The sequence below is a fragment of the Salvia hispanica genome, chromosome 3, assembly GCF_029641045.1.
Source record: "Salvia hispanica isolate PSC_SH4W2 chromosome 3, Shi_PSC_v1, whole genome shotgun sequence".
NCBI classification, from domain to species: Eukaryota; Viridiplantae; Streptophyta; class Magnoliopsida; order Lamiales; family Lamiaceae; genus Salvia; species Salvia hispanica.
In genome coordinates this window covers 65,351,607-65,379,165 of record NC_142694.1, presented here as the reverse complement: position 1 = coordinate 65,379,165, position 27,559 = coordinate 65,351,607, and the positions used below count along the sequence as shown (strand labels likewise).

Below are 27,559 nucleotides of genomic sequence, written 5' to 3'. Positions count from 1 at the left end.
ATTTTGTTTCTTGATAGACTAAGGTTATAGTAACATTTAAACAAATACGCATACGTGCGTGGCATAACAAATGAGTATTTTCACGTATTAGTTTGTAGCCGAAGTGTTTAATAAAGTACACGTTTGATGTTGAAACTTCAATTTTTCGATCCAAATGTTTCCAGCACGAATAAGAGGGAAGAAGAACTGAAACTGATGCTGCAAGACTGCGTTAAGCAGTTGAACGAAAAGGGGGCTTTGATTCAAAGGCTAAATTCTAGCTTTCCTTTACCTTTCTTAAAACCCGTGCTGAAACAAAGTGGACAATTAATGAGGAATAAATGGAGTAACATATATTAAAATATCAATACGACTTAAACAAATCATAATGAACTTAATCAAAATTCCTACATCAAACATCAATGTTTTTACCTAAGGTCCCAATAGTAGGGTTGGGGAAATATACCGGAATCCGAAATACCGGTCTTATCGTACCAAAAAAATGCCGAAAATACCGAATTTTCGGTATACCGGACTTCGCTGCGGTATACCGAAAATGAGGTACAGTATTGGTATGGAATTTCGCCATACTGAGAATAAGGTATACCGAAGTTCGGTATATCAAAAATTTTGGTAAGGTAAAAGTATGATTTTTTTCGACTACCAAATTTACGGTAAAGTATACAGTATCGTGATTTCGGTAAGGTATACCGTACCTACCCACTCCTACCATAGAATAATAATTTTGCACAAAAAATAAATAAGTTACTATTTTGGCCGTCCACCAAAATTAGATCAATTTTCAAATATGGAAAGTTTTAAACATTTAAATATATTAATAATATGGATCCCACAATCCACTAACAATATTTCTATCTTATTTTTTCCACTCTCTCTTACTTTACCAATTGCACATTAAAACTCACGTCTAACACAACTATGTCTATTTTTAGTAGACGGAAGTAGTAGTATAATTTATGAATTTTAGGCATAAAATTTTTTAAATTCATTTTGCATGCATAATGATCTGAGATTTTAATCATGAAATTGAAACTATTGTTATCTGATAACTGAAAAATGAAGTCCTAATTGATATAAAGGCTGGATTTAAAGTCTATGGATAAATTTGAGTAAACAAGTCCAAAGATATTTATCTTTCCATATCTAGTTGGTAAGTAAATTTACTACTGTCTTCATTAACAATATGGTAGAATAAATGAGAAAAAAAAAGGAGAATGTATACGAAAATGAGAAAAAGTGATGGGTAATATTACTTAAAATAACATATGATTATAAATGTAATACTCCATCCGTTCCCTGAAAATTTGTCATCTACTCCCTCCGTCCCATTGAAGATGACCCACTTTCCTTTTTAATTTGTCCCAATCAAGATGACCCATTACTTAAAATGGAAACATTTTTATCTCTACTTTATTCTCTGTCTCTTACTTTACTCTCTCCTCTTACCACACAAAATATAACTGCATAAAATCCCGTGCCATCCAAGAAAGGGGTCATCTTCCTTGGGACGGAGGGAGTATTTCTTTTTACGTTTGTCCCTAAAAATTTGTCACCTTTCAATTTTACCATTTTTAGTAGCTACATTCCACTAACCCATTCTCACTCATATTTTATTTTAAAACTAATATATAAAAGTAGGATCCACATGCCACTAACTTTTTCAACCCACTTTCTATTATATTTTTTAAAGAGTGAACTACAAAAATGGTCCCTGGACTATGGGTTTATCTCGCCCGTAGTCCCTGGACTTTAAAAATATCGTCAGTAATCCCTGGACTAAGGGTTTATCTCGAAATTGGTCCTTTTGGCTTTTTTTGGTACGAAAATACCCTTTGATATTATTTTGGGAGGTTTGGGCAATTTGGTCTTTTTACACTTTTAACATTTTAAATCTGATATTATTTTAGTTATGTACTAACTTTGATATTATTTCAAATTTATCATTCTTCTTCCATTTTGTTATCCTTCACTGAATTTGTTTTTTTTTTATTTCAATATTAGATTTAATTTTATAAAATTAAATTTAATATTTAGATTTTTAAATATCAATAAATTTTTTTAATGAAAACTATTAATTTATGGACACTATAAATATTGATTAAAACTATTAATTTTTGTTATTTAATATAATATTCAATTGAATTGAAGAAGTACAGAAAAATAATATTAATCATGATGGAAAAGTAACAGTTATTCTATTTAGCCTCGTTCGGTTGTTATAATTGCTTGTGATTAAATATGAGTTGACTAAAATTTTGATCCTACTTAAAATTTTATATAGGAGTATTTTTGTTGAAATTTTCTAGTAAATTTTGATTGTTTTCAAATTAATAAACGAAAATTATATTAGTCTTACATTAGATGCATATTTATTTCAGAATAAATTGTGTTATATAATCTATTTATGATTAAAGCTACTCCCTCCGTCCCACGTTACTTGAGTCACTTTTTTTTTGCACTCATTTTGAAAAAATAATAATAAATAATTAAAGTGAAGAGAAAATAAAGTAAAAAAAAATTAATATAGTTAATACTCTTCTCTACATTATTCTCTCTCTTACTTTTTTTCTCTCCATTTTAACTATTTATTATTATTTTTCCAAAACGAGTGCAAAAAAGAAATGACTCAAGTAACGTGAGACAGATGGAGTATTAAATTGATTAAAACTAAGGCGTTGTCATACCTTATTGATTACATAGTACTATACACTATCAAATATTGATTATAACTATTAATTTTTGCTATTTAATAATTTTTATAATTAAAAAAATTTATTGATATTTAAAAATTAAAATTTAAAATTTTGTAAAATTAAATCTAATATTGAAATAAAGAAACAAAGTGAAGGATGATAAATTTGAAATAATATCAAAGTTAGTACATAACTAAAATAATATCAGATTTAAAATGTTAAAAGTGTAAAAAGACTAAGTTGCCGAAACCCCCCAAAATAATATCAAAGGGAAAAAAGCCAAAAGGACCAATTTCGAGATAAATCCTTAGTCCAGGAACTACTGACGATATTTTTAAAGTCTAGGGACTATGGGCGAGATAAACCCATAGTCCAGACACCATTTTTATAGTTCACTCTTTTTTAAAACTCGTATCGGATCAAATGGTGACAAAATTTGGGGGACGGAGGAGTATTATAATTAAACAAAAGTAGAGTATTGACTATTGAGGAATTAATGTTATTTTTCTGCAATTGTAAAAAGGTATTTATGCGATTTCGTGAGTACCGAAGCTGGACCCACCTTCGCAACTTTCGAGCCCATGAAAGGGCTCGGGTGCACTGTGAGGATGCACATGGAATCATTTCCCTGCCTTAAAAATTTAACAAAGAAAGAACAACTGAACAAGGCTCAAGTGAGAAACTGGTTTGCTGCTATGAAAGAAAGACTCATTTAACTCTGATATTTTATTCTTTTCCTACAAATTGAGAACCGAAGAAATGGTATCGTTTCTTCACCTCTCATTTTTCCAAAGCTAGGTTAACTTTCTTTTCTGTATTCATTCTTACATTTATGTGCCTGCATTTACATTTTATGTGACTAAATCTTTAAATTGAATTCTATTGTAATGTGGGTTTTCTTTGTTTTCATGAAATCTGCCCCAAGATTGAAACTTTAATGGCGTTATGTGGGAAAAAAATTGAACCTTTAAGAGGAAATACATTTCTTGGGTTTAATTCGTTGCTAGGAGCTTCCCATGAAAGAGAATATCTCTGAATTCTCTGTTTAAGGTTTAATGTGGTAATTCAGTTTAGCATTTTGAAGTTGATGAGTTTCTATTGTTTGTTTATTTCCTCTTACATGGTTGTTCACACTGGAATAATTGTTTTGTTATGCAACTTCGTTTTTTTGTTTTTATTTTTTGTTCACCTGAAACTCTTGTCTTCTCATTTAGATTTCTATGGCAGATTATAATTGCTTCTTTTTTTGTTTTGCAAACTCTAGCTGTTATTTGCTTTTCTACAGTCAAATGTGACCCTGAACTTATTTCTTGACCAACCTCTTATGTTTGAATCATCGACATTTTGTCATTGGAATATAGAATTTATTTTAATAGAAGTACAAACTTTCTTAAGTCATTAATGAAGTATTGGCTCTGGTAAAATAAAATGTGTGCAGCTAAGGAAGATGCATTAGATGATCGATCCACTTACCAAAATGAGCCTGAAGTAATATCTTATCACACGCTTTTCTTAATAACATTTTTCGAACAAGTTACTGTTGTAGAAATTAGAAAAGGCTACACTGTTGTTTGTTCGTTCTAGCCATATGGAGATACGTCTTCCGTCCTCACTTACTTTTGAAGCCTAGGCAAAAATGCTAAAAATCTTCATGAACTCTTCATGTTTTCTGTACACTGATCTTTCTATTTATAACAAAATGAGTATTAGATGAATATGGTATGAAATACTCCAAAAGCCAAAACAAAAGTATCAACAAATGCAGTGGAAATGAGTTACTTCTACCCATTATGTGTTCCTACGAATGAACTAAAATAGTAACTTTATCTACGTGTGCATCTGGAGAGACACGTGTAAGGCATGCTTTGGAGGCAGATATCTAGTTGTCATATTAATCATTTTTGTGTGATTTTTCTTTATCTGCTTCGATAATCTGGGGAATCTCGTCGCACCCCTTGTCGTACCTCTAGAAGGATTTATTTGATGCATTCTGTCTTTCAAGATCCACAGAGGTCCATAAATGATGATGCATGTCTTGTTTTTCTCTATACATGGTGGCAACACTAGTTTCTGAATCGTAAATTTATTGGATAATGATGGTTCCTTTTGGGACGTAACCTTATCTTTGCGGCTCGAGCTTTTTAATACCATGATGGGGAAACAATGTATTGTATGCAATAAGTACATATAAACTGCTGCTTTGTCTTGCAACGGAATGGCTTCGTGACACATCATTACTTAGGAATGTGCTACCTTTCCATGTTTCTGAATGATTACGATGAATCCTCTGAGAAAACTTTTTATCTAAACACTTGGTTTTTAGTGCTATTATGCAACATTTTTGCTTACGTGTAATTTTATTCATTTTACATCTTTTATGTATTATGATGGAGTGAATTTTTTGACCATGTTGATTGGTCGTCTACATAATGAAAATAAAGAATCTTGCTTTCAAAATTGCAAATCTAAGATGCAGTTTGTTTAGCTTATGTTTTGGATTTTTTTCCTGTTTCGTTATTCATTCATGAGTTAACCTTTTTTTTTGAAGGAGTTCCTACATTGAAGCTTAACAGATGGTTATTCGTGCTACATATCGTGGGTAATCAACCTGATCTTTAAAGGGACTGAGTTGTAGCTAAGGAATTTCGTTGTTTGAAGAACACCATTTGTTGCAGTTACACTGGACATGAGTATGATTGATAGGACATGCTTGAGCCAAGGGAAACTGATATACCGGCTTTGTTTCTCGTCTTTGTTCTCCTTCCCCTGCTTACCTATTTCATACTAGGAAAATGTAGTGAGACATCCAGAAGAAAGGAGATGATAAGTTTGATTGCTAGTGGAGCAGCTGAGGAAGCTCTGCAAGTCGACCATATGGCTGTTGGTAGTATTATGCCTGCAGTACATATGCCAAACAGTGTGATTCATCAATGTGCAAGATGCTTCGGCCCAGCTGGGACCCGTTGCTCACAATGCAAGTCTGTTTGGTATTGGTATGCAATTTCTTGACTGCAACATGAATTCATGAATACTACTAGAAGTTTTCAACAATTTTGCTTATAATATTAACTTATTCATCAAAAAAATTCAAAAGCTTCCGGGAGACTCAGGGACACTTTTCTATTTTACATCAATAGTCAGCTGGATTATCACTATGCCGTTACTAACTCAAATGTCTCTGCAGTTCCGGAAGGTGTCAGATCGATCATTGGAGGAATGTTCACAAGCTTGAGTGCCAGCAATTGGGAAAAGACTGTCTTAGATCATCCCTTAAGTGTGGTGCGGAGGAAGTATCTCGTGCGAGGGTGTTGTGTGGTGAAACTACCGAACAATGTGCCTCCCAATACAAAGTCCCGCTTCCTAGCATTAATGGTGCCTCTTCAAAGGACTTTGTGTTGCATCCTCTAACTGCACTGGCTCCTCCAACTACGTCAGGCATGGGACTAAGTGTATCTGAGAAATCTATCATTAATCAACGATCTGAAGTAATTGGCGCATTTCTTACTGGCCAGATAGACTCCTCGAAAACAGTAGGCGGCGGTGAAGTCTGTGGCAGTAGTTTCACTCTCCCTATTTTTTCTCAGCCATCAGAAGATCCTTATGTAAGAAGCTTTACTCCGTCTTTTCTGATACTTGTGTGTGTGTATATCTTTGTGTACATATAGACTGGAAATCAGATGCAATATGTTGGAACACTTATTATCTGAAAAGTTCGATTACTGTTTGTTGCAGCTGAGAGAAGGTAACTTTTCCCTCTCAGAATGTCATGCTAACAGTCCTCGTGCACCCAAGGATGGAGCTGATAGGGTAGAAATAGAATGTGGAAATGCATTAGATGGTGGGATAGTGAACTCGTCAACCGTGGCAATTAGTGGCACAAAGACTCATGAGACTCAAGCTCAAATGACCTTGAGACAAGATAAATACCCATCTCAGAGAAAGATCCCCTGCACTGATGAGACCAAAGGCTTGAATTGCTCTTCTGAAAGGACTACAATGAAAAGGAGTTGCAAATCTAAAGTAGTTTCACATTCTAACGGAATCGAGCAGCTTAAATATCAAAAATCAAGAATGACTGTATCGAAAGAACAACTGTCTTCAGATGCAGAACCAAAAACTCAAACTGCAAGGGAGTCAGGTAGGTTGATATACTATTCTCGTCACAGGCACCATTTGCTCTTCCCTTTACCATGGTGTTTTTGACGCAGGAGCTACCACTACAAAGGACAACTTCCCCTTGCAGGAAAGTAACCGAGTAGCAAACATGGACTTGACGAGGACAAAGGGTATGAAGAAGTCAGCAAAAGTTGACAATCATCAACAATTAGAAGATAGCACAATTAAGAAAAGAAAAGTTAACGTGAGTTCACATAAAAGTTTTTTGCTAGAATTATAAGGCAACTGTTCACTAAGGTTCGATATGGGATCGATTCTGTTTGATCCCAGCTGCCTTTATTAATGAAAGATGTATCATATATAGACGTTGACAATCAATTTTTTCATGTCGGGATTCTCTTAATTTCCAGATGATTTTCCCCTATGAAGAATTTGTGAAGTGCTTTCAGTATGAAACGTTCAACGTGAGTCCTAGAGGGCTTCTAAATTGTGGGAATAGGTAAAATATATGTTTTGCGCTCTCCTACAAAATGAACACTTGGAAAATACTAATATGTGAAAGCGAGTGCTACAAACTGATGGTCATCTTTATTCTTCTGCAGCTGTTATGCGAATGCTGTATTGCAGTGTCTAACATTCACAAAGCCACTTATCATTTACCTTCTTCATCAAACACATTCCAGAGCAGGTATGTATTTTCTGTATCATGAAGTTGCTAAATGAGACTCTTTCGTAATAATCTGTTGATGTCCTTTCCGCATGTCAGGATGTGCCAAAGATTGGTGTCTCACCTGTGAGCTTGAGCGGCTCGTAATGATGCTGAGACAAAATGGGGGTCCTCTATCGCCCGTAAATATTCTTATGTATATTAGAAGTCTTAATGCCCAGATTGGTGATGGAAGTCAGGAAGACGCTCATGAATTTTTAAGGTCTTTTATCATTTAACTAAAATTCTCGTATATCCTAACTGCTATAGGTATTTCAGTTAAACAACTTTCGCTGTGAAAGAAAAACTTGTGCATTTCCTTTAAAGCCAACTTGTCAATGCTGTGCATACTCAGGTTTCTCGTGGCCTCGATGCAAACAATATGTCTCGAGGGTTTTGGTGGGGAAAAGGCTGTTGATCCCAGGCTGCAGGATACAACTTTCATACAACATACATTTGGTGGAAGTCTCAGATCAAAGGTGCTTGGTCTCGCTTACATACTACCAGAAATTTATTTCTCTAGATGCCCCTTTCCCGTTCGATAACTTAGCATCCCTTACAAAATAGGTAAAATGTTTGAGATGTCAACATGAATCTGAGAGGTACGAGAATATGATGGATCTTACGCTGGAGATATTTGGTTGGGTCAAGTCGTTGGAGGATGCACTAACGCAGTATACCAGCTCAGAAGATCTTGATGGGGACAATATGTATAGATGTGCAAGGTATACTTATTTCATCATCACATTTTTTGAATATACAAATTTTATAATGATGCATCTTACGTGTTATTGTTCCTATAATTGAATAAAAGGTGTGCTACGTACGTTCACGCTCAGAAGCAACTACACATAAAAGAGGCTCCAAATATCCTCACTATAGTATTGAAGAGATTTCAGGTATTGTTTATGACCATTGTGCTGGTGTGCATGCACTAAATTTATTCGTTGTATGTTGTTCTAAACTTGATTTTTTCAAAAAATATAGGAAGGGAACTATGGCAAGATAAATAAGTGCATAACTTTTCCTGAAATGCTGGATATGATTCCATTCATGACCGGCACGGATGACATTCCCCCACTCTACATGCTCTATGCTGTCGTTGTCCACCTGGACACATCCAACGCATCGTTCTCTGGTCACTACATCTCGTACGTGAAAGATCTGCAGGGTAACTGGTTCAGGGTTGACGACACTGAGGTAGAAATCAACCCTCATTCACTCAACATCTGTTCGTCTTCACCACCCTTTGTCACAATTGTTGTCTCTCTATACGTAGGTTCAACCAGTCGAACTGAGTCATGTCATGTCTGAAGGAGCATATATTCTGTTCTACATGAGGTAAGCATTGAAAAGAACGATGATTTCTGAGATTGTGATAAAGAAACAGATACGATACCACATTTTTCTGCAGATCGAATCCGCGCCCTGCTAGAAGTGGCAAGTCCAGCCAGCATCAGGCGGCTTGCAATGGCCTGTCGAAGGGCCAACCAAACAACCTCGTTGGAAGGGAGGCAAATGGGGTGCTGATAAGAGAAATCAGAAGCAGGGCGTCGAGTCTGAGTAACTACATGGAGTTCTCGGATGCTACGTCGAGCGACTGGTCCGTGTTCACGAGCTCCGACGACTCATCGTTCACAACGGAGAGCACAAGGGACTCGGTAGACCACGGGGACTTGGCGTTCTCATCCATCTTCCAGTCGATGTACCCAGTGGATTCGCCATCGAGGAGGACTGTCTCGTGCAGCAATGCCCTTTCAAGTGTAAGTTATGGTAGTGGGGAGTGGAAAGGAGGAGTTCCTCAAACTTCTTCTGCTGATTGTAGGATATGGTGATGAAGAAGGTACCTAGGATTTTTAATAATCTTCTGAATTTGCTAAAAGTAGCTAGTTTGACAGGATGGATGCCTCATATTTTTGGTTTCCAATATTGGCATGGGGCAGAGGCTGGATATGATTAATTATCAATTAATTCTAACCATGGACATGCAAATTATTTATTTTTATGGGAAAAATATACATATTTCCTTTGCAGGAAAACATGCCATGCCCACTGCTAAAAATGGATATCTGAATGTTGATTAAAAATCATTGTTGTGATCAGCATACCTTTTTACCGAATCTTGGATGGTATGATTATGAATTATGATATTATTAGGATTTTAAGATTCTCTAAATATATTATGTTTATCATTGCCTACAAAATTTTACATGCCAAATTTTAAGTAATTTTCATATTCTCCTCATGCCAAATTATGAATACAATGACTTTCCAAGAAAAACATGCAATATTATTTGCCAAAACATCCATCTTATTGCAAAAGAGAGAACGTATCTAAGAGCAGAAATCAATATTACTAGTTCCGTCGTCCAAAAATAAACATAGTTGCGTATGATACAAGTTTAATGTGCAATTGGTAAAGTAAGAGAGATTGTGAAAAAATAAGTGAGAAGTAGTGTTGGTGGATTGTGGGATCCACATTATTAGTACTCCCTCCATTCCATAGTAACGGAGGCGTTTCTTTTCGGCACGAAGATTAAGAAAAACTGTGTTAGGTGAGTTAAGTAAAGGGAGAATAAAGTGGAAAATGAAAAAAGTAGAGAGATGAAAAGAGAATAAAGTAAAAGAGAGTAAAGTAGGTGTGGAAAAATGTGTTGACTTTTACTAAGAAAGGAAATGACTCTATTACTATGGAACGTACCAAAATGGCAAAAAATGACCATATTACTATGGAACGGAGGGAATAGTATTTTAATGTTTATAACTTTCTATATTTAGAAATTGGTCTCTGAAATAGTAAAACTAGTCTATTTTTGGTGGATAGAGATAGTAGTATTTGCAAAAACTGATTAACAAACTATGTTATAATTTATAACACGGGTGATTATCAACATGTACAAATGGCAAACCAATGTTGTTGTTTTCGTGGCCGATTCTTGTCTGCATCTCAGTTGCAATCCCCTCGAACTTGACATCCTTTTCTCCAATTGAGTATCCAATGAGTGTGAACACTTTCATTATTTAAAATAATTTTTCTTGGATAAAGTTAAATGTGTTAGGAATTGAAAGCACTTCTATTGTTCTAAAAAAAATAATAAGATTAAAATTTTAAATGCTACTAACTCAAATGATAAGAAATTAAATGTATTAGACGATAATTAAATTAATTCATAAGAAAATGAGAAATGAAAAAAAAAATGAATTGTACTAGAAAAAAAATAAAAATATAATATATAAGAATGAAATATATTAGACGCTGATGAGCTAAACAAATAGATGTACTCCATAAATGTATAATAATTAGTGGAGAGATAACTGATTTATAAATGACAAATGATTTAGAATCCATAAATGCTTTAAAAAACTGAAAATAAGAAGGTAAATGTTAAATGATACAAAATCATGCACTGGCCGAGATTCGAACCCACGATAAATGTTAAATGACATGCACTATTTGTTTTTGGTACCCTTTGTCCTCAAGTGGATTCGCCCCGGGTAGGGCCTCGTGAGAGGAGTAGCCTCGCAAAAGAATTATCTTTTTTTTTCTTCCAATTTATATATCAAATACTCCCTCCGTCCCAAAGAAGATGACCCCTTCCTAGGGCGGCACCGGATTTTATGCAGTTATATTTTGTGTGTTAAGAGGAGAGAGTAAAGTAAGAGAGAGGGAATAAAGTAGAGATAAAAATGTTTCCATTTTAAGTAATTGGTCATCTTGGTTGGGACAAACCAAAAAGGAAAGTGGGTCATCTTCAATGGGACGGAGGGAGTATATTTTATGTTCATATTTTTCATATTAAACCTTCCATCCCCATCTTACTCTAACTTGTCAGTGCCCTTAATGCTTCCGTCTAACCCACTATCGCTTGGTTCGGTCGCAAAGGGAACGTGATGTTTGCTTCTCCATTAAACTGGGAGAGGGGATTGCATTCGAGGCAGAACTCATTGCATGCATTAATGCAGTCATTATGTCGAGTGATAAAGGATGGAACGAACTACGGCCGGTATCTAACTGCACACGAGTCATCGAGCTATTGTATTCTCGATCTGCGAACGTGGCTGAGAAGTATAAGGTGGCGTGGAAGCGAGTCTTGGGCCATTTGCAACACATTTGGAGGCTTTGTGTAACACATCCATAAGGAAGGGAACAGAGTAGCCGATGCACTTATAAGTCCATGTCGGAATATAATAGATATGTGGAAAGATTAATATAGTTTTTAGGAAATATTTAAGAGTATAATGGGGTCGAATGAATAGAAAATGACTTAGGAGATTCGGTGATTTTGGCAAATTAAGAAACACTTTAGTTTTCAACTTCTCAACTTCTATTTTGGAAAGATTCAAGTTAATTGAGTATTTCTATTTTTGGCAAAAAGTAATTCTCCTTTTTACTTTATTCTCTCTTTATCTCTCCTATTTTTTTCAGCATTAATTTAACACACCATTCTTAAACTCCGTGCTGATAAGATATGCCTCCATTAACAAGGAACAGAGGGGGTACCACACACCCATGTATATACTTACTACTCACATATTCTAGATTTTCATACTCAATTCTTTTATTTTATATATTTAGATTTTTCTCTATAAAAATATGATATTTTATCAATTAATATCTATATCTAGAGAATTGTACATTTAGATAATTCTACTAAAAGTATTTGGACTGTTAGCTTCTGAGCTTGAATCTACAATCAAGAACGAGAGAGAACTAGATTTTTGTGAGAGAAAGTGAATCTTGTTATTCCAATATCAGTGAGAGTGATTAAAAAAAATTGGGGAAAAAGAATAAGAGCAATCGACTAAAAGAATAGGAAAAACTGAGTCTGATCTGACGGCTCAGATCTAATCTTAGCATCAAAACTAATCCAATGGCTACTGCTTGTCACAGCTAAAGAACAAGTCATTCTTCTCTTAATTCTTCCTCTTTGACTTGAGCTGCTGATTCAGCTCTCATTTCTGCTCAACAATGACAATCATCTAACAAATCTCCACCTTGATTGATCACTTGCTGTCTAAACTTGGTTTGCAAAGATTGATCAGATTCATACAAACTTCAAGCTTCCCTTTCTGCAGCGGTTTTGTCAACATATCAGCAGGGTTCTCTGATGTATGAACCTTAAACACCTTTACTTCCCCCTCTTCTATCTTTTCTCTGATAAAATGCATTCGCACGTCAATGTGCTTACTTCTCTCGTGATAAACCTGGTGTTTTGCCAAACATAGAGCACTGCTATTATCACATCCAATAGCTACAGTGTCTTGCTGTACACCAAAGTCATTCAGAATTCCCTTCAACCAAGCACTTTCTTTTACAGCAGCTGTTAGTGCCATGAATTCTGCTTCAGTCGTTGATAATGCCACAACACTCTGAAGGCTAGATCTCCAGCTGATGACTGATCCATAAAGGGTGAAAATATAGCCTGATTGAGATCTGCGATTATCTACATTTCCTGCAAAATCTGAATCAGAGAAACCTTTTAATGGATCTCCCTCATATCCTTCGCTGCCTCTAAACAAAATTCCAACATCAGCAGCTCCCTTTAAGTACTTTAGCAACCATTTTAGTGCAGACCAATGTTCTCTTCCATGATTCATCATGAACCTGCTAGTTACAGACACAGCTTGAGCAATATCCGGGCGTGTGCTAATCATAGCATACATCACACTCCCAATTATGTTAGCATAGGGAATGCTTTGCATCTCTTGTTCCTCTGCAGTATTCTTGGGACTCTGCTGAACAGACAACTTGTAGTGCTGCCCCATTGGTACTCCTACTTCCTTTACATTATTCATCTTGAACTTATCAAGAACTCTTGACACATAATCTGATTGTGACAGCCAAATACTTCCTTTCTCTCTATCTCTGATTATTGTCATGCCAAGAATTCTTCTTGCTGGCCCCAGATCCTTCATATCAAAAGCCACCCCAAGATCATCTTTAACTTTCTGTACAACTTTCTTGCACTTCCCAGCAATCAACATATCGTCTACATAGAGTATAAGGTATGCTACAGGAGCTCCACCTTCACTCTTAATATAGACACACTCATCAAATTTGGATCTCACAAAACCATTCTGTAACATGTGCATATCAAACTTTCTATGCCATTGCCTACTTGCCTGCTTGAGTCCATACAAACTTCTTTTTAACAGACATACTTTATTCTCCTGTCCAGCTTTGATGAAACCTTCGGGTTGGGACATGTATATCGTCTCTTCCAAGTCACCATGTAAAAATGCAGTTTTTACATCTAATTGCTCGAGTTCTCAATTCCTTTCAGCCACTATGGCTAGCAATATTCGAATGGATGTGTGCTTAACAACCGGTGAGAAAACCTCATTGAAGTCTACACCCTTTTCTTGAGTGAAACCTCTAGCCACTAGTCTGGCCTTAAACCTGACTTTATCTGCTTCCCCACCTTCAATTTTCTTCTTGAATATCCACTTACAAGTGACAACTCTTCTTCCTGGAACTCTTTCAACCAGAACCCAAGTTCCATTTTTCAGTAGAGATTCTATCTCCTCTATCATAGCCCTCATCCACTTATCACTTTCCTTAGACTGCATAGCTTCCTTGTATGAAGAAGGCTCTGCATAATCCACATCTTCAGCTACAAATAGAGCAAAGTATAGCATCTCACTGTCAGAATACTTTGAGTAGGGTTTCACAACTCTCCTGACCCTGTCTCTTGCAAGCATATAGTCACTAAGATCCTCTGATGCATCATGCTGAGCCTCCTGCAAACCAGTAGATTCACTAGCACTAACTTCCTGATGTTCCACTTCTTGTTCCCGAGGCTCCACCTCAACTCCAGAAGTAACATTTTCTTTCACAGAAACATCAGCCTTGGTCTTGAATGGCAGTTCATTCTCCCAAAAAATTACATCTCTGCTAATGATGATCTTTGCATTTCCTGGCTCAATGCACCACAATCTATACCCTTTCACTCCTGATTGATAGCCTAGCATGACACATTTCAAGGTTCGAGCTTCCAGTTTTCCTTGCTTAATGTGTGCAAAAGCTTTACATCCAAAAATCTTCAACTTTGAGTAATCTGCATGACTCCCATACCATAGAAAATCAGGGGTCTTTCCACCTATACTTGAAGATGGACATTTATTGAGTAGCTTTACCGCTGTGGCTGCTGCTTCGGCCCAAAATCTTTTCTCCATACCAGCAGCCAATAGCATACATCTAACCCTTTCAACTATCGTTCGGTTTGCTCTCTCAGCCACCCCATTTTGTTGGGGATTAAGTGGAACCGTTCGATGTCTCTTTATCCCTTTGGTCTTACAGAAAACATCAAACTCTCTTGACAGAAATTCAATGCCATTATCTGTTCTCAAACAACCCAACGCACACCTTTTTTCCCTCTCAACTTCAGAGCACCATTCCTGAAACTTACTAAAAGCCTCTGATTTTTCTTTAAGAATGTATAACCACATTTTTCTAGAGAAATCGTCTACCACAGTCATGTAGTACTTCCCCCCTCCAATAGATTTTTCTTGAGCTGGTCCCCACAAATCAGTATGGGCATAATCTAAAGGTTTTGAGGAAGTGTGCTTACCTTTGGGATAGGGCAATTTCTTGGCTTTTCCAAGAACACACTCCTCGCAAGGATACTGATCATCTGCGCCCACTCCTCGCAGCACTCCCATCTTCACTAGTTCCTTAACACTGCCAGCAGCTGGGTGGCCCAAACGTGCATGCCAGGCTTTGAAGCTATCATCAGTCACAGAGAGTATCTCACTGAAATTCTTCTTTTCAACAGAAGCCTTCATATAATACAAACTCCCATTCCTCTCAGCCTGCAATAATGCCTTGCCTCCCCTACTGACAACCATTTTTCCATCTACAAAAACAATCATACACCCTTTCTTCTCAAGCACACCCAATGAGATCAAATTCCTCTTCACCTCAGGAATGTATCTTACTTCATTGAATAGTCTCACACTGCCATCATTCAATCTCATCCTCACTGTGCCAATCCCTCGAACAGAGCAAACCTGATTGTTTCCAAGAATCACAGAACCATTTGTCTCAGCAATCTCCTCAAACCAACTCAGAGTTGAGGTCATATGGAAACTAGCCCCTGAATCCATGATCCAGAGTCCACAATCACTTCTTTCCATGACATTTAAAACAAGAGACTCTTCACTCTCTTCACCACATTCAGTTGTATTAACAGCCTTTCCACCATCAGCGGCCTGCTTCCGCTTCCACGCGAAGAAATCTTTCTTGAGATGCCCCGGCTTCTTGCACCAGTGGCAAGACCGAGTTTCCTTCATTTCGGAGCTAGAGAGCTTTGCACCATCAGGCTTCTTCTTAAATTTCTTGAACTTCTTGACATTAAGACTCTCGGCCTGTTGATCCAAGCCTCTAACTGCTCCCTTTTGCATCTCCTTTTCCATCAAAGCAGCATGAACTTCGGAGTAGGTAATCGGCTTATCTCTCCCATAGATGATGGCGTCACTCAGCTGGTCATACGAGCTCGGCAATGCATTTAGGGCTAGAATGGCTTTGTCTTCATCTGTGATTTTGACATCAACAGATCCAAGATCATCTATGATCTTGTTAAAATCCTCCAATAGCTCAATGATGGATTTATCCGTAGCAAAACTATACGCATACAACCTCTTCTTCAGGTAGAGTCTGTTGGCTAGCGATTTTGCCAAGTATAATTCATCCAATTTCTTCAAAATCCCAGCCGCGGTGGTCTCTTCTTGAACTTCCCTCAAAACTTTGTCGCCGAGACATAAGATGACCGCACTATGCCCCTTCATCTGCATCTCATCAAGCTTCGCTTGTGCTTTCTCATCAAGCGCCGCTTCTTTCCCCTTTTCATTTTGAGTCAAGACCGCATCAAGCCCTTGTTGAATGAGAACTGCACACATTTTCATCTTCCACAAGCCGTAGTCATTTTTGCCCGTGAATTTCTCAGCTTCCAATCGCGATGTCATGATGAACGCTGCAAATATTTGATCGTAGATTCGATTCCCACCGGACGGCGCCAATTGTTAGCTTCTGAGCTTGAATCTACAATCAAGAACGAGAGAGAACTAGATTTTTGTGAGAGAAAGTGAATCTTGTTATTCCAATATCAGTGAGAGTGATTAAAAAAAATTGGGGAAAAAGAATAAGAGCAATCGACTAAAAGAATAGGAAAAACTGAGTCTGATCTGACGGCTCAGATCTAATCTTAGCATCAAAACTAATCCAACGGCTACTGCTTGTCACAGCTAAAGAACAAGTCATTCTTCTCTTAATTCTTCCTCTTTGACTTGAGCTGCTGATTCAGCTCTCATTTCTGCTCAGCAATGACAATCATCTAACATGGACATTCTAATACATATTTCTAGAGAATTCAACCACCTAATATATGAATTTAAATAAAACAATCTAGTTTATTTTCTTTTATTCCAACAGTCTCAATGTCCAGACCGGCCGAGCTACTTTATCAAGACACAATTGGTTGTGCCAATTTTAAATTGCGCAAGTTTACAAAATCAACTACTACAACTTTTGTTGTAGTAAAAAGTTGTAGTATATAGTAAATCAATCACAAAATGGAACTTTGTTTCACATCGCTACTAAACCCAATTAATTTTGTGGTGTTGCTACTTGCTACTAAACCTATCTGCATCTATCAAAGATGTTGGAAAGAAATCACACGAGATCAAGAATATGATACGTGATTGAAAATGTATTATATTATACCACAGATAGAATATCAATTAATGTAAATTAGGTTACCATATGTAGAGAATGTCTAGCCTATATAAGATCTGTAATTTCTGTACATTTTTATCAGTGAATAGAAGAATGAAATATTCCACCGATCTTTAACAAAAGAATAACAAATACTCCATCCGTCCTACAAGTATATGCACTATTTCATTTTTTGTTCGTCCTATAAGAATATGCACTTTCTAATTTTGAAAACTCTTTTCTCTCTAATGAGGTGAGACTCATTCTCCATTAACAATACCTTAAATTACGTTTTCTCTCTACCTCTATCTTACTTAATCAAATTTACATTAAAATTCGTGTTGAACTCAAAGTGCATATTCTTTGGAGACGAAGGGAGTATATTATTAACGTAGCAACACAAATTTTTCTTTTACATAAGCTCTAGGCTCTAGTTGCAAGTACAAAGAACATTTTCAAGAAAGCTTTGTCATATCCTGCGAAATATTGTCACTAACAATAGTATTTTTCTAACAAGATCATACAGAAATGATCTATATCTCAACTTTTCACAACTAATTTCTGCACATTCATAGTTCACCAATAATAATAGTCTCTTAAACATGAACACAAATGTTAAAATTATTCACCTCATAAGTAAGCAAGTCCGTTACTTTTCCACTCATTCCTCATGCACAGAAAGTAGGTTACTTTTTTTTTTCCTTTAATCTTATTTATGTTTTCTCCTTTTCGATAGAATTGTACCTTTTTTCCTGAATCTTGTACTTCCTCTTTTATTTTTCTTCTTTCTTGTGTTTTGGTTTATAACTTTTAATTCCAAAATAATGGATTAATATTTGTCAGTATGAATAATGCAAATTTCAATGAGAACTAAAAAAAATATGTGCTCCATAAAACTACACACTTATGGATCTATATAATTCGGAGAAAAAAAAGTGATTAAATTACTCTCTCCATCCAATACAATATGAATATGCACTCTTTTCTTTTAAATCTGTTCCACAAGAATATGCAATTTCTAAATTTAGAAACTTTTTTTCTTTTAATGTGATGAGACTCATTCTCTCCAACATTAATACTTTAATTACTTTTTCTTTCTAACTCTCTTATTTTATCAATTGTGTATTAAAACTCGTGTTCAACCAAAAGTGCATAATTTTATGTGACAGAGAGAGTAACTATGATTATGGCTTATTTTACGATTACAATTTAATTAAATTCTAAATATAATTTAATGTAATAGTGAACTATATTTTTCATAATTATACTATTGATTGGTACCAAACGCGCTACACACCTTAAAAATATCAGCACACGTACTTTGATTTAATATCGCTAGATGGACTTTTAAACTTTTTTTTAGTTCAAGATACGCTTCACCCATTAAGCGGCATTTTACTCTATTAATTAAAGAGAAATTCAAATAAAATTTTTAACAAATATATTTTCTATTTTTAAAATAAAATTCAAATAAATAACATTATCCTAATATTACATAACAAATTTTATTCTAAGTATTTCTTTACAAATTCAATAAAGGAAAAGGCTGTAGGTTGGTATGAATGAAGAATTGATTTCATAATAATTAAGTTTTTGATTTGTTCTTCCTAGAGTAGACCATTCCACGGATGCCATCCGGGTCGGCAACAAACCCGAGCGGGCGGTAGAACCCGAGAACCCGAGGCTCCGAATACAAGGCGATGTTGGTAATACCCTTGTCTAACAGGGCTGTGAGGATCCTCTCCATCACAGCCTTCCCGAGGCCGAAGCCTTGGAAGCTGGGGTCCACCACCACGTCCCATATGATCGCGTTGAACACGCCGTCGCCCGTCGCTCTCGCGAACGCCACCGGCCTCTTCGTCTTCTCGTACTCCACCCACACCAGCGGCTCCGTGTGCTCCAGCGCCACCCGGATCTTTTCCGGGTCGCGACGCGGGAATCCCACCGCTGCGAACACTGAGTTCAGCTGCTCAAGGTTCAGATTCTCTGCGCTGCGGTGGAACGTGAACCCGCGGGAGGAAAGCGACTCGTCCGACAACGAGAAGCTTCCCGTTGTCGCTGCCCGTTTGCGGCTGCTCGGCAGCCGGAGTGGTAGGATGTGATGGTGGAGGAGCATTTCTTCTTCTTCTTCTAAACTTTTGATGGATAAGATATAGATAGATATATGTAGATAAATGAGTTTTTACAACTTGTGGTTTTCATATTGCCACCTCTCTTTCTAAACTTTTGCATTATAAAAAAAAGCTTATGATAATATTTAAATATGGAACTACAGAATATCATTATACCAACAACTCGAAAGAGTATTCTAGCTTAAAACTCAATTGCACGATTTTATCTAATTGTTTAAGGAATCTCATTAGGTATTCAACATACTCATTTTTCAGAATAAAATGCCGGTAAAGAAAAATATAATTCTTCGCAACTGAAGATGCACATCACTAATGAAGGATACTTTACTAAATATTTTTGTAAAAATATTGGAGTGTGATAACTACTTTGTTTTTGTAAATGGAAATATTTTTTTAATATGCATTTTGAACGTGAATATATTTGAAGTAAGTCAGACTAATTCATTTAACAAAATTAAAAGGAGGGCATTTACGTAAGGAGGGAATTTTTACCTCCATTTACAAACTCTGAAACTCCCTGTAAAAATATTCAACACATTATTTAATACTCCCTCACTCTTTAAAGAATATGCACTTTAGGTTTGACAAGGACTTTAATGCAAAAATTGGTAAAGTAAAAAATTGTTAATGTAAGAAAGAGATAGAGAGAAAAAGTAAATAAAGTATTATTAATGGAGAATGGATCCCACCTTATTAGAGATAAAAGAGTTTCAAAATTAGAAATTGCATATTCTTTTAGAACAGACTAAAAAGGAAAAAGTGCATATTTCTTGGGGGACGAAAAATATACTCCCTCCGTCCCAGATAATTCGTCCCAGTTCCTCTTTTACACTCATTTTGCAAAAATAATAATAAATAGTTAAAGTGGAGAGAAAGTAAAGTAAAAGAGAGAATAATGTAGAGAATAGTCTTATCTACATTATTGTTTCTCTTATTTTACTTTCTCTCAACTTTACCTATTTATTATTATATTTGCAAAATGAGTGTGAAAAATGAACTGGGACGAATTATCTGGGACGGAGGGAGTAGTACTTTAATTGAACCCGAGTTCAGCAGCTCCACTGAGACTAATGAAGGATACTTTGCTCAATTTTTTACTACTCCATCCGGCTCATAAAAATATTGATTTCAAGGATGGATGACATGTATTTTATGCAAAATTAGAAAATAATTAGAGTATTGTTAGTAGAGATTGAGATTCACTTAATAAAAAAAAGAAAAACTTATACACCGAATGTAAAAAGTGGCTGATTGAGTGGAATTGAACAAATAAAGAGGGAGACTATTTTATGGGCAGGACAGAGTATGAAAATATTACTCCTACCATGTAACAACAATGTCTAAGTCTATTGAAATCATGGACATCCTAAAGTATCCTTCATTAGTCTCATATAACTAAGGTCATTCATTTGATGTTTCTCACAAAAACTAACATAGGAAAAACATGTTTTCACTTCTCAATATATTTCTTGCATAGCACAAAAATGTTGGGAAAAACTCACGCATTAAACATTGCCCCTCTCCTAAGAGTAAAGGTGTAAAGTGGTGTGTATCTTAGACGACGGGCAAATAATATTTATTTATTTTTCTCCTAAGAGTAAAGGTGTAAAGTGGTGTGTATCTTAGGCGACGGACAAATAATATTTATTTATTTTTAAATATAATGGAGCAAATAGTGTGAATTTATGAATATTAAAAAAATATACTAGTATAGATGCTTATTTTTATATAGCTATGAAAAATTGAGGTGGGGCATTTGCCCTTTCTCATTCTACACTAGCTCTGTCCCTCGTTGCGACTCCTAAGGTGTTAGAAGATTTCGATTTTTAGACTTTTCATGCACATCCAGACATAAATATAGGGCCAACCATTTTTCACGACATGACAACCTAATGGCTAATATGAACACGCACAAAAGTAATGGGTTTTGGTCAAACATTATTTGGTTCATGTCTTTATCGGATCGACCCATTAGAAACCTGATAATTTCGAGTTTGGTTGGGTTAGATTGAGTTCTAGTAACCCATTAAAAATAATATTATTATTTTGATTATTTTTTCCTTTTTAAAAAATATACTTTAGTTTTATTCTCTAGATGCGTGTAAGTAAAGTTATAATCGTGTAAATCAGGTTCAATAATCATGTTTAATTGTGTAAATTAAGTCTGTGCCGTTTTCGTGTCGTGTAAACAAATACTCCTTCCGTTAAATGAATACATTAAATAACATTGTATAGTAAAAAGTAAAGAAAATGCTAATTTTGAAGGACACGAGAAGCAATATAAACGCACTTGTTCATTATCGTAATTTACATAAGTTGTACTTCTTCCATTCCTAGGAAGATCATCGTAATTTACATAAATTGCACTTTCTTTGTTCTAAGGAAGTTGATCACTTTTTAGGTGGTACGAGATTTTATGCAATTTTATTTTACATATTAGATGAAGAGAATAAAATAAAAAATATAATACTATCTCCATTTTTTTAAAATAGGGAGGTTTGAAACGACACGAGTTTTAATCATAATTTGGTAAAGTAAGAGAGATGGAGAGAAAAATTGGTAAAGTAACAGAGAGGGAGAGCAAAAAGTAATGAAATTAATGTTAGTTGATGATGGGGTCCACTTTATTAGGGGTGTAAAAATTTCCTAAAGTGGAAAGTTTGAAAGTTGTTATTTTTAAAGAACGGACTAAAAATGAAAGAGTTGCTATTTTTAAAAAACGGAGGTAATATAATATAAAAATATACTTCCTCCGTCCCAAGTTACTTGAGTCGTATTCCTTTTTGAGTTGTCCCAAATTACTTTAGTCATTTCTTTTTTAGCTAAAAACAAAATATATAATCACATTTTCTTCATTCTTCCTTTTACTTTAGCCTTTCTCTTCTCTCTTATTTTATTCCCTCTTCTACATTGTTTAACTCACTAAATACAATTTTCTTAAATCTCATACCGAAAAGAAACGCCTCAAATAATATGAAACGGAAAAAATATATTTCTTTAAATTTAGTAATGTATTGTTAATTGAGACAAACTAAAAAAAATTAACCTTTAGTAACCTTCGATGCTTACGGTTTGTAATTTTTGAGCTTGCAACCGTTCCGAATTTTGTAGAGCTATTGGAAATTTACTATTTTTCTCTGTTCCCCAAAATTCTTCAGCGCCACTTCTGAACTAAATTAATAAAATACTTGAATTTCTTATAGTAAGATTAATATAAATGTAACACCAGCTTTTTATTGGGAGATGCCGCGTGACAAAGGAGACCCAAGTCAATCATTACTCTGTTTTCAACTCCTACAAAAATCTTTTTTGCAATCCACCAAATAAGCAGCCACCAAAACTTGCTTCTTTACCAAGAACTGTGATAACAAAGTTATCCAGAACTTTAAGAAACTTCTTTTTTGGACCATAATTATGTAAATTGAAGCGTTTTGGACAAATGGGTTTGCTTGAAATTGCGAGTTCCATGGACTGGGAGCACGAATCCTACCCTCAATATGAAGACTTCATCGTGCTCCCTCTTTTTGCTGTCTTTTTCCCAATTCTGAGGTTTTTACTGGACAGATTTGTATTTGAGGTATTTCTTTTCCTTAATATTGTGATCATGCACATTTTAATCGTTTTGTATCTGTACTTTTTTATGTATTTCTCGATGACCCTTGTTGGAATTTAGTGCTTTTCGGATTGTTTCATGTCACTGTACTGGTTCAAGTTGGAACTTTTCAAGAATTTCTGGTAGGATCGTCGACTGCACATTTAGTTTGATGTTATTCGCTTTAGGTCAAGCCCGCACGGATTTGGAATTTCTATTAGGATCGTCGACTGCACATTAGTTTGATATTATCTGCTGCTGGGGTGAAGCAACTTCGAATTTCTGTTAGGGTCGTCAACTGTGAATTAGTTTGATATTATGCGCTGGGGTGAAGCAACTTCCCCTACTCATCCGATGTGTGATGGGTTTGTACCCAACAAACGCCTGATCCAAAGCCACCTGGGCGACCCTAACTGGGGCTCATCCAGGCTTGACCCACTTGTTAGAATCGTTGAATGCAAATTAGTTTGATATTGTCCGCTTTGGGTCAAACCAGCACGTATTTGTTTTTTGGGTCACTCCCAAAAGGCCTTAAACCAATTGGGATTGGACAACACATATATACTGCCTCCAATGTTTGTACCCGTCAGTTTCATCCCAACATTATTAAATCAAGTAGTAGATTCCGGGGAATGCTTATTTGGTAGCAAGGATTGAGTTGTGAATCTCAAAATCTGGAAGCTGAAAGTGATGGCTATGGAGTTTTCACAATTGGATTTGAGTTTGAATTTGGTCTAATACGAATTTGATTAGTGTTTTAACTCTGAAGCAAAGATTATGTTAGAGAAGTATGATTAGGTTTTGCTTCACTGATGCAGTTACGGTAAGCAAGATGCTACCTTTTGTGATTGGAGCAAAAATTCTATACTGAAAACTGATGCTTCATTTTGTTAGTGATCTCATTGGCTATTTGATCTGTTAATCAGCATATGAATGATCTTTCTAAGTATTTTTTTTGTTGCTTAGTGCCTTCGTTTATACGGTGCAGTGGGTGGGAAGACGATTGGTATTTGGGAAGGGAATGGAAGTGGTGGAAAACGAAAGCAATGAGCGAAAAAAGAAGATACGTAAGTTCAAGGAGTCAGCGTGGAAATGTGTATATTTTCTTTCAGCTGAGATCTTGGCACTTTCTGTGACCTACAACGAGCCGTGGTTCACAAAGACAAAGCACTTCTGGGAAGGACCCGGAAATCAGACCTGGCCCAAACAAAAGTATAAGTAAGGCTCCATTCCTTTTCACCATTCTAGTTTTGATTGGAGGTAGTTATAGATTTGTATCACACTCGACAGGTTGAAATTGAAAGGCCTTTATATGTACACTGGCGGCTTCTATGTTTACTCTATATTCGCTTTGATATTTTGGGAGATGCGACGCTCTGATTTTTGGGTTTCTATGGGCCACCACGTCGTATCATCCACTCTCATCGTATTATCTTATATACTGAGGTATGTTTTTCTTAGAAGCTGAGCATGAGTTATTATTGTAGATTCACAATAACGTTTTTGGATATTCTTTCTGCAGGTTCGGGCGAGTTGGTTCGATGGTTTTAGCTCTTCATGATGCCACTGATGTTTTCTTGGAAATAGGCAAGATGTCCAAATACAGTGGCGCAGAAGCATTAGCAAGCTGCTCGTTCGTTATGTTTGTCCTTCTCTGGATCATTCTTCGTCTCATTTACTATCCCTTCTGGATTCTATGGAGCACAAGGTCACTCTCTCTGAATGATTTTGTGTTTTGCTTTTCTTCGTCTCGATAATTCTGCATATTGATGTTGTTGGTGATTATATCGTGGCAGTTATGAACTTATCGAGTACTTAGATAAGGAGACTCTAAAAGGCGAAGGGCCAATCTATTACTATGTCTTCAACACGCTTCTTTTCTACCTTCTCGTCCTTCATGTCTACTGGTGGGTTCTGATGTTCCGGATGCTAGTCGCCCAAATCAAGGCAGGCGGTGCAGTAAGTGATGATGTTCGATCTGGTAAACTTATCTTGACAACCACTTATCCCGTCCCAGTTTTCTGGTTTTGTTGATTTCTCAAATGATATACAAGCACGGGATGTCTTGTCTCGTTCTGCAGATTCGGAGGATGAAGATCCACACGAGGACTGAAGTCGAGAAAGTCAGAGACCGATATACAATGGAAGTAGGCACTCTCTTTTCAATTGCTGCTGCTATTGCTAAGTTGGCTTTTGTTCTTGTCCATGATTCAAGAATCGAGTGGTATAAAATGAGCACTACTTGAAAGAGGAGGCTTATATGATTCACAATTTGTGAATTTTGGATTTGTGTGTTTCTTATAATACTACATGTATAGAGTAAATTTAAATTTTCATCATTTTATACACTGAATTTGTAATCTCGGAAAAACTAGTCAAATATGTTTTGTAAAATGAGTTACTAATAAATGAGTTCTAATTGGAAGGTTTTAACTTTCAAATATGAAAATGTATAAAAAGTGACAAATAGTCACACTAATTATAAAATTTGGTTAAATTATGTTGTGTTGAATATTTTACAGAGAGTTTCAGTTTGTAAATGGAGGTAAAAACTCCCTCCTTTATTCGGTCAAGTAATTATTATGTAAAACACATTATGGAGCAATGAAAACAAAAATCCCCTCTTAATTTTACTAAATTAATTAATCTGACTTCAGTTATATGAAACTATAAATTTCAAAATTGCATTTAGTCAATATTAGTTAAAATGCAATTTTAGTCCTAAATATATGACCAAAATACGAATTTGATCTAAAACATTCACTTTTTTTTATAAACATGTATATAACAAATAAAAATGTTGTTGATAGAAATTTCATTTCTTATGCACATGTTTTTCAAAAAGTGAATGTTTTTAAACAAATTCGTATTTTGAACCAAAATTAACTTTTACTCTTACATTTAAAATGCATATTAGAAAAATGTTCCATTTTACGAAAATCAAAGTCGATATAACTCTCCATTAATACACATTCAAATTACTTACCTCAAAATAATCTGAATTTATTATAACTATTCTCTGAATTCAAATACATTTCGAAGAAGAAAAAAATGTGTGCATTTGCAAAATATATAAATTCCTCTTTTTAAAAAAGTCATTTTGGAAAATAAGTTGAAAACCGAGGGCAATTAATTTGGAAAAAGTTACTCCCTCCGTCCCACCATAAGTGAGCCACTTCTTTTAGCGCAAGATTTAAGAAATTGACATTTAAAAAGTTAAAGTGGAGAGAATAAAGTATGAGAGTGAAAAGTAGAGAGCTGAAAAGAAAAAAAATATGTGAAAAATAAAGTAAGGGGAGTGATTTTTTTACCTAAAATGGAAATGACTCACTTATAGTATAATATTCAGAAAAGGAAAGTGACTCGCTTATGGTGGGTACAAAGGGAGTACAAAAGTTGGGATCTTCAAATGCAAGGTTGGGGCTATCTGATACGTGCATATCTATATGAAGATCTCCATATTTTTATTAATTAGTTAATTAGTGATTTGTCATATCTTTTCCATATATGTTTAGGATATTTTCTTGTTCTTTAAGTTATGGTATTTAACATTATAAATTGGTGTCATTGTTATTCTTTTCATTCAACGAATGATGAATATATGAATTTACGTCTCTTTCTATTTTACTTTACGCACTTTGTTTTAAACTTGAGTTGTCGACATGATTCCGCCTCGCGGGACTTCTCTTTTATCTTGTTTATCGTCTCCGGCATCGTAATAAGGGAAATACACTTATCACTATCCCATTCAACGCTTTTCTCTTTTCTTCCGCAGCTAAACAATTCCGAGCTTTGAAGCTTTTTTCTTCTGCAATTTCAAGCTTCTCACATTTCATCATTTCCTTTTTACGGTTAATTTCTTTGTAATTTGCCTCAATAACCAATATTCCTTATTAGACCGATGGATCATTACTTCAAAATCAAACAAAGAAATGAGAGACCAATTAACAAAGGAAAAATCATTTAAATCTGGTTTCACTTTTACTATATTTATTTGACATATTTTACAAACTTATTTTACTCGAATTTAATTTTAAAATGAATATATCAAAATAAAATTCATATTTCACTAATGTTTTTCGCATACACCCATGTATTAAAGTTTGTATTGCACAATAATGAGTAGTTCTCAAATAGCTCTAAAAGCCCTACATAGCATGTTGTCTAGCGCAGCCACCAATTATCCTTATTTCCCGACGATCCAACGTGTGCAAAACCGGAGAGCACGATTTCTCGACGAGTATCGTCGCTTCCCGGTATATTGGTGAGGTGATTCCGGCAGAGCGGACAGGTCCAACCCCCACATCCGACCCACCGGTCGAAGCAGGCCGCATGGAACACGTGGCTGCACCTCAGCCGTCGGATTTGGTCTCCGGCCTCAATCCCACACAGACACACCGCACATTCAGCGTCGCGATCGGGATCGGGATCGGAGCTGCATACAGTTTCCCTCACAGTGTGTGAGTCGATGAGGCGCAGCTGGTGCGGCTGGACAAGGACATCTTGGACCTCTTTCACGTGAGAGATTATGAAATCAAACCATTTCATAGTGATAGACATCATATTTAATAATTTCACAACTTCAATTCATAGTAACATTTTTTGGTA

The 27,559-nt window shown here is 35.7% G+C and overlaps 4 protein-coding genes across 9 annotated transcripts; 2 read left to right on the top strand and 2 right to left on the bottom strand.

Annotated features, from left to right (window-relative positions):
• The first annotated feature begins 3,322 nt into the window (after nucleotides 1–3,322).
• Nucleotides 3,323–9,514, top strand: LOC125210639 (ubiquitin carboxyl-terminal hydrolase 15-like). Of its 5 annotated transcripts, none has more exons than XM_048110192.2 (15): nucleotides 3,323–3,455; nucleotides 5,242–5,292; nucleotides 5,369–5,686; nucleotides 5,878–6,295; nucleotides 6,426–6,831; nucleotides 6,902–7,053; nucleotides 7,220–7,308; nucleotides 7,412–7,497; nucleotides 7,576–7,738; nucleotides 7,871–7,994; nucleotides 8,083–8,240; nucleotides 8,330–8,414; nucleotides 8,503–8,715; nucleotides 8,795–8,856; nucleotides 8,930–9,514. In XM_048110192.2, exons 3-15 carry the CDS (start codon nucleotides 5,400–5,402, stop codon nucleotides 9,348–9,350), a joined length of 2,664 nt encoding a protein of 887 aa, XP_047966149.1. In that variant the 5' UTR covers nucleotides 3,323–3,455; nucleotides 5,242–5,292; nucleotides 5,369–5,399; the 3' UTR covers nucleotides 9,351–9,514. The 5 variants fall into 5 exon arrangements, with proteins under 5 accessions (XP_047966149.1, XP_047966144.1, XP_047966145.1 ...); XM_089069102.1 differs by having other exon boundaries at nucleotides 3,378–3,491; XM_089069103.1 differs by lacking the exon at nucleotides 3,323–3,455 and adding an exon at nucleotides 3,511–3,753.
• A 9,184-nt stretch (nucleotides 9,515–18,698) lies between these two features.
• On the bottom strand, nucleotides 18,699–19,380 carry LOC125215736 (Acyl-CoA N-acyltransferases (NAT) superfamily protein). Its single transcript, XM_048117266.2, has one exon. It carries the CDS (start codon nucleotides 19,341–19,343, stop codon nucleotides 18,813–18,815), a length of 531 nt encoding a protein of 176 aa, XP_047973223.1. The 5' UTR covers nucleotides 19,344–19,380; the 3' UTR covers nucleotides 18,699–18,812.
• Nucleotides 19,381–22,610: 3,230 nt separating this feature from the next.
• Nucleotides 22,611–25,384, top strand: LOC125211686 (ASC1-like protein). Of its 2 annotated transcripts, none has more exons than XM_048111583.2 (6): nucleotides 22,611–22,936; nucleotides 23,940–24,169; nucleotides 24,242–24,397; nucleotides 24,474–24,659; nucleotides 24,748–24,932; nucleotides 25,033–25,384. In XM_048111583.2, exons 1-6 carry the CDS (start codon nucleotides 22,799–22,801, stop codon nucleotides 25,062–25,064), a joined length of 927 nt encoding a protein of 308 aa, XP_047967540.1. In that variant the 5' UTR covers nucleotides 22,611–22,798; the 3' UTR covers nucleotides 25,065–25,384. The 2 variants fall into 2 exon arrangements, with proteins under 2 accessions (XP_047967540.1, XP_047967541.1); XM_048111584.2 differs by having other exon boundaries at nucleotides 22,796–22,936; nucleotides 23,918–24,169.
• Nucleotides 25,385–27,115: 1,731 nt separating this feature from the next.
• LOC125210560 (RING-H2 finger protein ATL80-like) lies at nucleotides 27,116–27,499 on the bottom strand. Its single transcript, XM_048110101.1, has one exon. The coding sequence runs from the start codon at nucleotides 27,497–27,499 to the stop codon at nucleotides 27,116–27,118; it is 384 nt and encodes a 127-aa protein (XP_047966058.1).
• Nucleotides 27,500–27,559: the final 60 nt, after the last annotated feature.

Excerpts from the sequence above, each read along its gene's own strand:
- LOC125210639 (XM_048110192.2), top strand. The coding sequence starts at position 5,400 with ATGCTTGAGCCAAGGGAAACTGATATACCGGCTTTGTTTCTCGTCTTT. Across the intron at positions 7,739-7,870 it reads GACGCTCATGAATTTTTAAG|GTTTCTCGTGGCCTCGATGC; the intron begins GTCTTTTATCAT and ends GTGCATACTCAG. Across the intron at positions 8,241-8,329 it reads AATATGTATAGATGTGCAAG|GTGTGCTACGTACGTTCACG; the intron begins GTATACTTATTT and ends ATTGAATAAAAG.
- LOC125215736 (XM_048117266.2), bottom strand. The coding sequence starts at position 19,343 with ATGCTCCTCCACCATCACATCCTACCACTCCGGCTGCCGAGCAGCCGC.
- LOC125211686 (XM_048111583.2), top strand. The coding sequence starts at position 22,799 with ATGGGTTTGCTTGAAATTGCGAGTTCCATGGACTGGGAGCACGAATCC. Across the intron at positions 22,937-23,939 it reads TGGACAGATTTGTATTTGAG|TGGGTGGGAAGACGATTGGT; the intron begins GTATTTCTTTTC and ends TATACGGTGCAG. Across the intron at positions 24,660-24,747 it reads TGGATTCTATGGAGCACAAG|TTATGAACTTATCGAGTACT; the intron begins GTCACTCTCTCT and ends ATATCGTGGCAG.
- LOC125210560 (XM_048110101.1), bottom strand. The coding sequence starts at position 27,499 with ATGAAATGGTTTGATTTCATAATCTCTCACGTGAAAGAGGTCCAAGAT.